The 14,543-nt window shown below is 42.2% G+C and overlaps 1 protein-coding gene across 2 annotated transcripts; it reads right to left on the minus strand.

The window, feature by feature from the left end:
* Window positions 1-536: 536 nt before the first annotated feature.
* On the minus strand, window positions 537-12,869 carry LOC100273395 (uncharacterized). 2 transcript variants are annotated; one of them, XM_035964851.1, is made up of 10 exons: window positions 4,075-12,869; window positions 3,888-3,980; window positions 3,551-3,644; window positions 3,442-3,479; window positions 3,160-3,263; window positions 1,776-1,855; window positions 1,653-1,709; window positions 1,292-1,384; window positions 1,132-1,206; window positions 537-985 (listed from the first exon to the last, which is right to left on the minus strand). In XM_035964851.1, the coding sequence occupies exons 2-10, from the start codon at window positions 3,962-3,964 to the stop codon at window positions 869-871; spliced, it is 735 nt and encodes a 244-aa protein (XP_035820744.1). In that variant the 5' UTR covers window positions 3,965-3,980; window positions 4,075-12,869; the 3' UTR covers window positions 537-868. The 2 variants fall into 2 exon arrangements, with proteins under 2 accessions (XP_035820744.1, NP_001347174.1); NM_001360245.1 differs by having other exon boundaries at window positions 617-985; window positions 6,646-7,015.
* Between the last annotated feature and the right edge of the window lie 1,674 nt (window positions 12,870-14,543).

The following is a 14,543-nucleotide window of genomic DNA, read 5'->3' on the forward strand; positions in this document are numbered from 1 at the left end:
CCCTTACATGGAGCTCCAACGAGGATTAGTAAGAAGCTTGTGCGCTTCTTAATACATCGGTAAAATATCGATGCGTCAACAAAAGTTTGTATCTCTACCTTACTTAAGCTTCTGTATTTATGTTGTTATATTTGGTTGTGCGCTTTATCTTATTAATTTAGCTATAAGCTAGTGAGGTCTAGAACATAGACGGCAAAACTTCTTTTGCGATAGAAATAGCAACACTTAACAAAACCTTGATTGCACATATCAATGTTAGGTTATCCGCAAATATTTAAGAGAAAATAAAGGCCTAGATTACTACGAAAATAGTTGTCCTGGTTCACCTCTTCTTAGGTATGTATATAGCCATGTAAAATATTGTTGTAGACTGTAGATAACACTATTTATAGAGTGAAGAACACTATTTATAGAGTCAAGTTTAAGATAGGAAATGATATAAAAGAGCTTGAGTGAAGTCTAAGATAGGAAATGATATAAAAAGAGTTTCTAGAGATAGCCTTAAACGTTCACATTCTTTTCATGGGTCTTCGGAATTCAGAATGTGTTACACGGCCCAACCGGCACCCTTTATATATTCGCCCATGAAGTGCAGCGAGTACCAACTGGAGTATTTCGGTACTGTAGCTCTTTCAAGTATTTGTCATAATTACTGGTTTGGTTTTAAGATCTCATCTCTGTACCATATACACAGCCAAACGGCCAGCGGTGTACAAACACCAGACGCAGGAATACAGACCTAGGGCTCGGAGTTAACAAGACAAAATAGATATACAGGCACAAAGAATTGTTACTATGTATCTTTCGCCCTATGGATAGCTGCTGCTTCGCAGGCAGTGCGTCCACATGAAGCCTACATTCAGAGCCATCACATGCCTATGGAAGCTTCTGCCCACAACAATCTCCTGTTGTGAATCTGATAGTTTTGAGCAGGCGGGGCCAGCCCTGGAATGTCTCGAATGTTTTTGTTATTCGGATGGACGATCTGCAAGAATTAAAATATGTAGTTAGGCTTTTCATTCGTCTCACATTTGTTGTAGAATAATATACGGAGATGACACGAGTTCTCCTAGAAGAATGTTGAACTGAAGGTATTCTTCTGCACGCTGATGACAAACATATTATACATACCTTGACAACAATGATAGCAATCACACCCAAAACGATCAGGAAGAGGAATGCCATGATACATTTGTCAGTCGCAACCTGCAAAATCATGTGTTTAACTTTCAGTCAGTGCTTGTGCGTGCTCACCGTTTGTATATGTCAGAGACTGAGAAAGAGGGAGTGCCTGGCGACCAATCTCCTTCACTAGTTGGCTAGCTTTCTTCAGTGAGAAGTGGACAGTATCTAGCTCATTACCAATTCTCTTCATTTGCTCTGTCTACAAAAAAGCAGCATTTTGAAGTTAGAAACTACTCCCAATCTTCTCGTGTATTCAAAACTTTAAATGGAAGTTCAAGAAGAAAAAAAAAGGCATTCTTGGGCAATCTAGAAAAGTACTATCTGGAACTGAGTGGAATGAATAGAGCAATGCAAATAGTAAATAGACAATGAATCATAATAATGCTTAGCAAGCACACTCGTATGCCAGCTGGAAAACATGCTTAGAAGCAGAAAAATTAATACTCCAGTATAAGATAGAGGCATACTTGCTGTGTTAATGTCGCAGCAGTTTGAGCTCCAGTCTCAACAGTTTGTGCTACGACCTACAAGAATGTCTTGTAAATTTTGCCATGGCAAACAGGACAAGGGTGTATAGTAAGGGAAGTAACCATTTTTGAACGTTCAATAGCTTGATCTGTTTGGTCCATTTGGTTCCTTCCCGTATCAATGAGTTGTTGATTTGTCATGGCTGCAATGTTAGTGAGAATCGTATAAGTAAAATACCTTGCTCTCAACTCGATTCATATTTTAGGTTATGAACTACAAAAGAATGAACCATTCACATCCTCATGTGAGAATTGTCTTGGGAAATATTTTATAGTTCAGGCCCCTTTAGATGTCAATCAGGTATTTATAATTCACTCATAATTGGAACAAGCCAACTAAAATACCATTCGATCCACTTGTTGTTTTCAGTTGCAGTTCCTCTTAACCAGGTATGAACACAGAAGTGGCCAAGTCGGGGACGATAGTTTGCTCTGCAACCCAGGGACATCGTCCAAAATCGTTGGTCAGGGTCAAGCAGGACCGACTACTGATTCTGCCCAGATCACCGCTCCTGCGCTCCACATTGAGAAACATGGGAGATGAGAGAAGGGGGTAGTTGATGCAGGTTTCTGTTGCTGGGACATGGGGGGAGCATGCGAGCAGCTGATGTTGAAGGCAGCAGAAACGGACAAGGACTGGACCACACAACTTTGGGAGCAGCAACAGCTAACGCAAAATTAAGCCTTCTCCAATGAAACTGGTAGCACAAGAGAAAAGGGCATCATGGGGAATCAATTTTACTAGTTCCAGGAGCGAGATATTGGCTACCAGTGGTTGATTTGGGGTTGCCAGTGTTGGATTGCTTGAGGATAGAGAAAGGGAAGGAGCAAGGCAGAAGAAAATGGCAACTCCCATAGGTTATGTTAGGTGGGTAGTAGGCTGAATAGGCTAGCATATGTGGCCCAATTTATTGTCTTCTTTTGCTTCTATATTACTACCTCCGTTCTCGAATATTTGTCGTCCGCTAGTTCATTTTTGAACTAAACCACGACAAATAAAAAAACAGAGGGAGTACTTTGTATTGATCTTCTACAACTACTTATGTGTGATATATCATGGCACATCAACTCAAATTGTTAGGGTCTCCTGTTACAAACTACCCCCTTCGATCCAAGTTTTTAGACAACATCAACCCTCTACCCTGACCAATGACCTGGTTGACCCAGAGTTCTTGTGGCTCACAATCTTGTAATATGTAAACTCAATTTTCTTTACTTTTCATGAAAAATAATATTTCCTATTATACAAATTTAAAATTTTTATCAGTTTTTTCTTGGAGTAATTAAAAAAAATCAGTGCAGCCTAGCAGTAGCAGCTCTGAAATATCATAAGTTAATGTCAAGGATATGATTGTACGCTCTGAGACCTTTGACATGCTTGAAGTTTTACAGACCAATATACGATTATCAATTGTGAGTTTGTGATGAAGTTAGAAACTAATTTCACCTGATGCCATTTGAATATTGTCCTCAGCAGCAGGCTCACTACTTCCAGCACCCATATCAAAGAGCTCAACCCTCTTATTGTTGTTACCAAGGCTACTTTGGTATCTGCAAAAAAAACTTTTTGAATCAGCCTTCAAACTTACAATAGGTACCAAGTGGAACAAATATGGAGGAGGTATAACAGCTCAAATTAGAAGTTTCTTAATTTTAGTAGTATGCATCTTTGTAATTGATATTAAGAAATGCAGAGATCTTTCCGTTTCAAGAAAGGACTTCAACTTACGTTTTCCTCAAGGTGACATAGGAATTCAACTCTTTGATCTGTACAGTGCACAAGAAACATTACAAAAATGTGCAGGGTGAAATACAATCAGGCTACTGGAGTTACCAACCATGAACTGTTTTCTGTCATTTAGCTGCTTGTTGATCTCAGGTGGATTATTTGACTCCTCATCTTTGAGAATGCGATCAAACTCTTTGATCAAGCTGGAAATGTAGAATTGAAATTGTTAAATAAAAAAAATCTTCCAAAGTGGAAATCTTCATACCAAACAGAGACCAGGTAATATCATTTTTAATTCAGCTTCACCCAAATAAAGGGTGTTTAAATCAGAAATAGCACAAGTTAAATGGAGGAATATGGATGAATGGGTAACTTGTGTGCACGCATTGAAAACAAACACAGCAATTTTGCAATGATATTCTACAGTACTGTCCAGCTTGACCTACCGCTTGCACTCCTTCATTTTCACAGTAAGATCTTCCAATTGCTTAGCTTGCCTATTTGAATCTTTAATCTTATCCATCTTTTGGAATCCATTTCTGCATAAAAGTAGATATCATGGAATAAAACTTCCTGTCAGGACTCAGGAGCACTTAACAAGAAAGCAGCTAATAACTTGATAAGTGATATTACTTTGAATGAGATCAAAAGAGTTAAACAAGGAGTTCCAAAATCTACATCAACTCACAAGCGTAAGAGGTGTCCCTGATCAAGTCACATAAAGGTGGTGAACATACTGCTATTGCAACTCAAAACTCAGGTTGATCTCACACAAGAAATGGACTACGGATGCCAATACTAGTTCATAGTAAGGATGCAGGCATCCAAGCCTGCCAAAAACTGCTTGCAAGTTGCAACATTTACGATGACTAATATAAATTGGGAGGGGCAAGGATAGATATTCCATTTTTAATCAAATCAATATTTATTTACAATAACAAGGCAAGCATCAAAATGCATCCCCGACCCTTCGAATATGGTCTGAAACCTTTAAGTTTCAGTGACAGTTGACATATTCAAAACAATCCATAAATCGTCTCCCAGTGACCAAAAAAAGGTAGAAAAGATAACATCAGTCCAGTTCATTAAATTGAATCATCTAACTGCCATAAGCACAGATCAACCAACAGTACCTAAGTCATAATGTCATTCAAGAATGAGATTGGCATTCAAGCTAACATTTCCAAAACTAAATATCCACCTGGACAACTATTTGTCATGTAATCACCAAATAAAGTAAGCTTTCCTTTTAGAAAATAAGTTAAGCATGGATTTCCAGACAAAGAGCAATTCTAAGAATTCAAGCTCAGTAGTGTCAAGGAAAGACATAGTATAACCCTATGATGCATGGATACGTGTGGCAGGGTCTGTATCCCGTATCAGATATGTACCTAATACAGATACGGCTCCGATGTGTGATAGATACTTATCAGAGAAATAACAGTAAAAATAGATACAGAAATATGTGATACGTCGGCCAACACGTATCTGGCTGGTTGCTCCAGCCCAATAACTGCCCTTTTAACCCTACGTTCTACTGCATGCATGCGACAACCCCGATCAATCTCGTGCCGCCAGCCCACCACCCACATGGGCAAACATCTCCAGCCGCTGAAGAGACACTGGTGAGGAAACTCCACCACGACCACCGCGGAGACAAGCCTCCACTGGCAACCCCACAGACCATGATGAGTTCCCACTCCCCTGATAGCGACAAAACTCCCCCACTGCACCATGACCATACCCGCAAGCTGCGATGACTTCACCACGCCACAGCCACCTGTGAGTTTATTCTTATTTGGTCTTTCCATTCCCAACCTAGTCTTCATATTATCGAACTAGTCATCCTGTTCTCGACCTAGGTCTTCTCCGTTCCCCTTCGGCTCTACCTGTCTCCCCGATAGTCTCCTCAGTTCTTGATTTTTCCAGCCACCATGAGTAGATGGTAGCAACAAGTTCCCACTCCCCTGATAGCGACAAAACTCCCCCACTGCACCATGACCATACCCGCAAGCCGTGATGACTTCACCACGCCACAGCCACCTGTGAGTTTATTCTTATTTGGTCTTTCCATTCCCAACCTAGTCTTCATATTCTCGAACTAGTCATCCTGTTCTCGACCTAGGTCTTCTCCGTTCCCCTTCGGCTCTACCTGTCTCCCCGATAGTCTCCTCAGTTCTTGATTTTTCCAGCCACCATGAGTAGATGGTAGCAACAAACGTGCGTAGTCATAGCACTAGCGCTAGGCCTGCTGATATTGCAAGAGAACAAAGAAAAGGGAAAAGAAGCTTGAATTGCATGAACCAAGCCTCCCCCTGCCACACTTGAGCAAGAAATGTAGTTCTATGTTCCTTTTGTCTGCTACTGCAACACTGGTTCTATTATTTTAATATGCACAACTATTTATAGTTATTAAAAGAACACTAAAACATATCGACATATCGTGATTTGGGGGAAATGCTATCTGCGTATCTGTATCCACTTGATACCAATACATGTATGTGTATCCACTGGATACAGATACACGTATCCATGCTCGTGCTGCATAGGTCTAATCCTACAAAAGCGTTTTTTATATATTTTGCAACTTTGATGTATGTAACTTGTATAGGTATGAATTTGGCTTATGTGAAAAAAGGAGACACGATAAACCAATACAGCAGCTGCAGAATCTGATATATCGATTCCAATACCTGATTCAGGTATGAACAGTGGTGGCAACAAATTAGGCAGTAATAAACTTGCATTACCACTTGATGCAGCAGGGATGCTTAGAAGCGTTACAAATACGAAACTGTGCACCATGTACATTACTGGCAGTGTCAGATGCATCTTAGACAAACAAGGGAACAGGAACAGCCTTCTAAATACATTACTAGCAGTGTAAAACCCATCTTGAAGGACCATGAGTGTCTTGGCACCAAAATTAATATGCTTGGCCCACAATTTTGTTGTTGCTTCAGTGGTCCTCCTGGCTGAAGCTCCTAGATCCTAACGCAGTAACGCGGATTTACCCCCTGTTGTAGCAAACCTTTTACTCTTCCAGCCACGAACGATTCGCTTTTTTTAAAAAAAAAATATCCTTTGGCCCAGAGCAAGTGGAAAGCGCGCGGCAACCTCTCCGCTGACCCGTCGGGCGCCTGCCGCTTCTCCAGGGCGCAGTCCAAAAGCAGCAGAGGCGAGGGAGGGAAGTCATGAACTCACTGGAGGGCGCGGAAGATATCGTGGATCTCTCCGTCGATCTGCTCGAGCTCCGGGGTCATGGGCACGTCGCTCGCCATGGCGGCCCCTCACTCCGACCCGGTGTCCCCTCGGCCTCCCAGACCGAAGAACCCTGGTACGGGAACTTACTCAAACCGCCATTCCCGGTGGGGTCCGGTGGATGCGGAGAGGGACAGGAGGAGACGGAGGATTTGGGGCTAGTGGAGGGGGAGGCCGAGAGGGGGACGGGGACGGGGACGGAGAGGAAGACGACGAGGAAGAGGAGCAGTTGGGGATTTGGGGTCCACAGTGAGTAGGGCCTAGGGCTTGGCTCCTGGGCTGGCTGGCGTATTAGCTGGGGTTTAGAATGGAATATGTCGAAACAGCGCGGCCGAAGAAAGCGATGCAGGGCAAGATATCGTTGTTAACGTCGTGGTTATTATAACTCAGTGGCTAACTCAGTGGAGAGAGACAGAGAGAAGCGACAAATGACAGGACTGTCGTTTGTATTCCACAGATCATTACATTTATATACAAGTGAAGGGGTGTATCCCAAGAGGTGTGTCCCTTGGGAAAACTGTCGCACCCCTTGGATTGATCACATATATAATATTTTGTAACACTCCCCCTTGATCAATCCAACTTCATTTGATGATCTGTCAGATGTTCTTCCAAGATCTTATCTCCTCAAAAACCCTGTGGGAAAAATAAGGAGTACACAATGTCTTTTGGATAATGAGAATAATCTCACACGAACTCCAAAAGAAAATATGCTTGTAATCATCATTCGTAAAAAAAAACCCTGTGGGGAAAATCAATGATGAAGCATATAGCTTAGTTGATATTACCTCGTTAAAAACTTTGGATGAGAAAACCTCAATAAGGCAAAACTCATACAAAGAAAAGAGTGTAATATGATGGTTCAAAACAGGTCAAATATCATGGAGAATTACTCCCCCTGATTCTTGCAAGCACTTAAGTCTTCTCGTACCAATCCCCTCAACACATTTCTGAAACGTGGAGTATGGTAGAGATTTTGTGAATAGATCAACAAGATTATCACATGACTTTGTTTGCAAGATATTCATATCTCTATTTTCCTGTTTCCATCTGAACAACACAAACTCAATTATCCTTATGGATAATGGTCAATGGTTCAATTGAGCCACAATACGACATTGTTCTCCAATGGACCTCTAGCCCAAAGAACAATAATATGTCTATAGCCATCATCGCAAAAACCCCCGTGGGGAAAATAAATGATGAGACATATAACTCAGGCTAATATTTCTCCAAGATAATCTAGTCAGAAAATCTGAGAAATCAACATATCAGCCGAGTCTCCTTAAAAACCCAACGGGAAAAATAAGGAGAGTAGTCATACTCTATTGTTGATCCATTTGAACTCTAGGGATATAAACTCATATCCTAGTTCAAATACAACAATAACTATGTCATAATGTATCATCCTTGAAAACCTCTACGGGAAAAATAGATGATACGACATAGACCTTGTGTTGATGTTGTCTCGTTAAAAACTTTGAATGAGAAACCCAAGCAGGGAAAAACTCATGCGAAGAAAAGAGTACAACATGATGTATAAACAAGTTCTTTCGATCAAGAGGGAAACTCCCCCTGATCTTTACAAAACACTAAGTCATCCCATACCTGCTCTCAAACACATCTAAAATGTGGAGTAAGTAGAGACTTAGTTCGTAACTTGTTTTTCATCTAAACAACACAAAGTAATATTATCTTCATAGATAATAAGGTCACTGATATAAAATCATGACCACCACATACCCTCTGTATGTAGTATATCATTCTGTACAATCCCACGAAGTGTACTATAGAATGATTAGTGTAAGTGACCATTAATCTCTGTTGATTAACATTTATCAAACAGTAGGTCCAACTTACCAGAAGTATGTCATTTGATCTTGTACCTGGGGATCTTCTATAGATATCCAAGATCAATATATCCAAACATAAGGAGAGCATGAGTACACCTGGAGATCATAACTCGATCTCATGTGCTGTTAGCTAGCAAATCATTGCAAAGCAATATCCTGCCGGATGCTCTTGCAAGATACAATAGCACATCTCATGATCTGAAAGAATCAAATGACTATGATTCCATTATATTGAATTTCTTCAATATACGTTGGATATAGACAACTTTGTATCCAAGATACTCAAGATAGTTTAGTTTGAATTGAAAATCTCTTTCAATTCATATCCTCTATCTCGAACTCCGTTGATAAGTAATGTATGTTTAAAATATGTTGCACATATTTACACTGAACATACCATACTTTGTGTATCCTTTCAGAAGGAAGGATTCACTAGGTCAAATGTACCATATTTGACCAGGATGCTCTAAGTCACAAAGACTTTCCAAGCATTGCAAATTTGTGATTGGTGATTATGTATTTGGAATCCTTCAAAACTCCATAAATACTATAATCCAGTGACCACATATGCACATGTTGTCACTACATCTATCAACTACACAGATAGATGATTTACTGCCCATATTATTGTATCGGAATTTAACTACTCACAGTAGAGGAGAATTTATAGCATTAAAATAATGCTTGGGTTTGCGTATAAACCCAGTTGCTACTAGCCATGCTTTCTCACCACCTCATTGTTTCCAAGTCCATGAAAACAAACTTGTATCCACAGTAAGATACCTTGAAGTGAAAATAAGTTAACACTTCTTTCCGGTGAGCAAGGCTATCTCTGCAACATTGTATCACTCAACAAGATCCAATTTGAGCATACTCGTGCTCTGCTATGGCCATAGTCTTTTGGATCACTTGGAGCGCATATACAATTGCTGAGATGTATGTGTCGACACTTGTAGCTTTTAAATAACACAATTCTCCAGTTGACATAAAGTCATTTTTTATGTACCCTTATGATTCCTCGTGAAATCCCAAAACGAGAATCAAGGGCTTCCGATAACCTAGCCTCAATAGTGCGCACTGAGCTAGGTTGTGAATGTCTTCCATTCACAGGATAATCCATATCCTCTAGGTGTCTACCAACACTAGGTTGGTTACCAACGAATAGTTGGTCTGCATTTACTATCTCAGAAGGCATAGCCTTCAGCTGCTTGCAAGCATCTTAATTCCAATTTGTGACCATACTTCTCCCCCTCTTATTTACAACAACGTTGCAATAGGGAGTTTAGTGGTGTTCCATTTAACCACTCTTTCTGGCACTTCCACATAGGATTAATTTGAGTGACACCTCATAGTAAATGCACATGGCAGTTAATTTGCAACTTCTTGCAAATCATTCGAACCCAAAGGTTCAGTTTTAGTACGTGATCCTGAGCCTGAATGCTTACTGCATTCATTATAATTTCCTGGCATTCATTTTTGGTACTTGAAATCTCCCCCTAATGCCTGGAAAAGCTCATGATTCAAGCAAGCGTACGGGCCGTAAATAGATTCTCATGAAGAGATTCTAAAACTTAATGATCGACGGAGAATGAATTCTCACATAGATCCCCAGTTTTCTGTGTGCCCATATATGTACGTTGCGGTGGTGAGATTGGGAACATACCCAATGTACGCATGGGAAATCTTTCACGGATTCCCACGTACTAAAAACCATAGGGGAACTTGTACATGCAGTACATGCAGTTAATCACAAGTCAGGAGCGTGCAAAAGCTTCCTGACTCCAACCATAACCAGTTGGAAATGACAATTCATTACGGATGGTCATTAATGATCTAAAATTTTCGAATCTATCACAGATTCATCATATCCTTTATGGATATCATTCTGAATAGCAAGACAAACAATCATTATTGTAAGCATATTTGGTGAATTCAGTAGTGTGGAGGCTAATGTGCTCAAGCTTGAGACATTATTACTTAATGGTCATGTGTTGTCCAAAGGACACACTTCAGGTCATCATATAGATGCACCAAATAACCATATAAAGCCTTCAATGTCCATACAATCTCTGTAATAGACCACACTCGTTCCTTTGAAATAATTCAAAGAACTTAACCAATTCAGATCAGATTTTAAGATAAGAGGGACTTAAAATCTCATTTCCAATGATACTCATCAAGTATCCATCTTATGGGAAAAACATGACCAACAGAATTGTCCATAACTTTTCATTTCATCCCAATAATGGAATTACCAATTCAGTCTTACCCAGCATGGTAAGTATCATCACATGAAAAGTTATAACATATGCAACACTTTGTATGGGAGGATGCATGTAGAATACAGTCCATAAGAAATGTTTCTGAGAAACATATGCAATATCCATCACTATCACCTTGTGTTTCCACATGATAGTAATTGTATGGATATCTCTATAATTTGGTAAGATAAATTAGGATATATCAACACATCCTTGATACTTCCATTACCAAAAGGGGACTAGATATTAACATATCATGATATCGCATGAAGCGATTGTCAAAATATTATTTCCTCTTTCCAAAGGAAAATCAGAATATTTTGTTTCCCCATATATAGAGTTTGTGGTTCAATTCTCCACATTGCATGTTTCTTCCTCAATTGGAAGAATCCTTGTACAAGTTTGCACAACTCAAATTAATGAGTCTTCAACTCCCTTGATGAGTTGGTTCAACTCTAATCGATGAGTTTGTTCAACTCAAATCACATGAGTGATCAACTCCAATCGATGAGTTTGTTTAACTCAAATTCATATGAGTTTTTACACTCAATTCACATGAGTGTGTTCAACTCACATCACATGAGTTGAACCTATCACAACATCAATTATGAGATTATACCAAATCTCATGCATCATTTAAATAGTACTCAAAAGCAAATCATCTAACAAAATGGTCTTCTCTTAGAAAAAGAAGTGTTGTTACATGATTAGTCCAAATCATGATTTACACAACTAACCACTGTCATCATGTGAGATGGAAGATTGAAGTACACTTCATATCTTAGCTTTCATGAGTAGTATGCATCTATTGGGATTTCATATACATGATTAGATGCTTAGGCATACAACACTATACCACGTATAGTGTAATGACAAAAGAGTTTGTCATACTCGTTGCCCTTCCCTTTTTAATGTGCTTATATATTTGCTTTCAAGCAAAAATATTTGAATACAAAGTGTTAGTCTACAACATAATGTAGACACATACTCATAAGTCCACAAGTCTTATGATTTTCTTTGCTATTCTTTTTGCGCTTGCGTATCAAGCCGCAAAAGCACATCAGTTCTTTTCATAAGAACCATAAGAGAAAGAAAGCATCTTATTTCCTCCAAAATGAAGAGGTGAATTCCCATATCATGCAAAAATGAAATGAACATATGCAATGAACATTAAGGATAATTAAGCCCATTAGGCGAGTTCATCAAACTCTATTAAATAATTATCCTCCAAATGGCTTAACCATTTTCGTTTGCTTTTGCAACTTTGCCGCAAAATATATCATATCTTTATATGTTGGAGAATTTCAGGTATCACATAAAGTGTACCATAGATTTTTGAAAATTGGTGTACACAACGTAGATAATCTCCATTTAATGAAACAATGGAGTAGATCTCCCAGTAGTGGGCAAAACTTTTGCTGCCTGAAAGCATGGTCTCTGGGCTGATATATTCAAGGAACATACCGCAGCCAATGCTTAGGACTCCACTACCCTGTGTTTGACCAAAATTTCAAAAATAAAATGGAAATCACCATAAAGGTGAATAACCAACATCACATCTCCAATATATCTACTTGGGAGAACACATAGGTAATCATCATGACCATATGATGTAGACCTCTTACTGATGGGCAAATAACATTTTGCTGTCTAAAAGCTTGGTCTCAGGGCAAATAAATTCCAAGAACTTATTGCAGCCAAAGCCTAGATCTCCATCATGTGTTGAAATATCCCAAGTTCAAGATATGTGTCATATTTTGCAAGAATTCATCGTTTAATTAAGTAGAACTTAATTAAAAGAATTCTTTTAGCAGTCAGCATGACTACAGCGTCCAGCCTGGCTTCATAGCCCGCAATGCCTGCATGGTCCGTGATCTTTTTGGGTTAGCACGTATAGGTAATCATCTCGAAAGATGTAGACCTCATAGTGATAGGCATTTCAAATGCGGCCTAAAGCACGGTCTCTGGGCTACTAAACTCTATAAAGAATTTAGCGCAGCCAGTGCTTAGGACTCCATCACCCTATGCTTTTCCCAAAAAAATGCAAGATTATTTTGCATAAGGACCATTAGTTTCGACTTAATTATGTGCTATGTTTTCCATGCAAACATAAGAGAATGCAAAAACAAAAGCAAGTCGAAAAATTGTGAATTATAAATGTAAATAAAATATAATTCACTAACTAAGATCTGTTATATTTATGATTAAACAGACAAGTATGTACAATAACACACTAACAGAAGTTAGAACGGAATTTACATATAAAACTGAGTTTTATACTAAAATTCAGACTTTAAAATTGTAAATGGGCTATTTTAGAACCAATTTGGTCACATGAGGGCGGCCCAGGCGGCCCAAATACCACCACATGCCCATTATAAATTGGGCGGTTAGGGTTTTCCTAACCCTAACCGCCCACCATGGGAGCCGCCGCCAGCCGCCATCAGAGCGCCGCGCCGCCGTCACCGCCAGGAGCTTGTCTGCTCCTGCGCGTCACCTGCACACGGATCCAGCTCAGGCGGTCCTCCAGGCGGCCTCCCCAGCCGGCCTCGGCGGGCGCGCGGCCCCGGCGGGCGCTCTCCGGCGGCGCGCGACCCCTGGCGCGCGGGTGGGCCCTGGTGGCGCGACGGCCCGGCCGCGGCGGCTGAGTGGCCCCCGGCGGGACGCGGTCACGGCACCCCGAGCGCGCGCGGGCCGGGACAGACAGGCGGCCTCGGCCTCGGCGGACGCGGCTCCGACGCTCGAGCGCGGGCGCGACCCTGGCGTGTGGGAGTACGGCCCCCGAGCAGCGGCGCGGGGCGGGCAGCCCCGGCGTAGGCACGCGGCCACGGCTGCCCCGGCGGCGACCCCACGGCGGCGCGGGCACGAGGCGCGGCGGCTAGGCCCCGTCGGCCCCTGCGCGGGTGCGGCGGCGCAAGGTCCCGGCCAACGAGCGCGGCCCCGACGTCGCGCAGGCCCGGTGCGGGCCCCGGTGGCGCGCGGTTGCAGCACCCCGGTCGCGCGCGGGCCCGGTCAGGCGGGCGGCCTCGGCCCCGGCGGCGCGGGGGGCGTCTCCCCGGTCGCGCGGCGACCCGGCTGCGGCGGCTGCACGACCCCGACGGCACGCGCGGCGGCGCGGGCATGGTGGCCCGACAGCGCGGGCGCGGCGGCCTCCGCTCAGGTGGGGCCCTGGTGCGGGCTCCGCCCCCGGCGCGACGCCTCAGCACCAGTGTGTGCGTGGGCTCCGCGTTCCCGTCGAGGACGTAGACAGCCCGTCGGTGGTGCTGGTAGCCCCAGTATGGGGCGCGACGGCCAGCCACGACATACGGCTCGGGCGCGGGTGCCCGGTCCGGCGGACTTTCACGAAATTTTAAGAAACAGCAGAGTATCCTCCTGCAAGCATGCAAGCGGGCAGCAGAGCCTAGTGCGTTTACTCTTACCGTCCTACGGAACTTACAGTTTTAGTGCAGGAGCATGCAAGCATGCAAGCGGACAGCAGATCACCGATTCCCTGGCCTCGTCTTGCTGTTCGCCGATGAAAAAGAAAAACCGATGTCGGCGTCCAAAAGCGCCATTACTGTTTGCGCTATGGCCTTTTCGCTCTGGATGGAGAGCACGTGTCTGATAACGTATTATAACTCAGTGGCTAACTCAGTGGAGAGAGACAGAGAGAAGCGACAAATGACAGGACTGTCGTTTGTATTCCACAGATCATTACACTTATATACAAGTGAAGGGGTGTATCCCA

Source organism: Zea mays, chromosome 1 (genome assembly GCF_902167145.1).
Source record: "Zea mays cultivar B73 chromosome 1, Zm-B73-REFERENCE-NAM-5.0, whole genome shotgun sequence".
Taxonomy (NCBI): Eukaryota; Viridiplantae; Streptophyta; class Magnoliopsida; order Poales; family Poaceae; genus Zea; species Zea mays.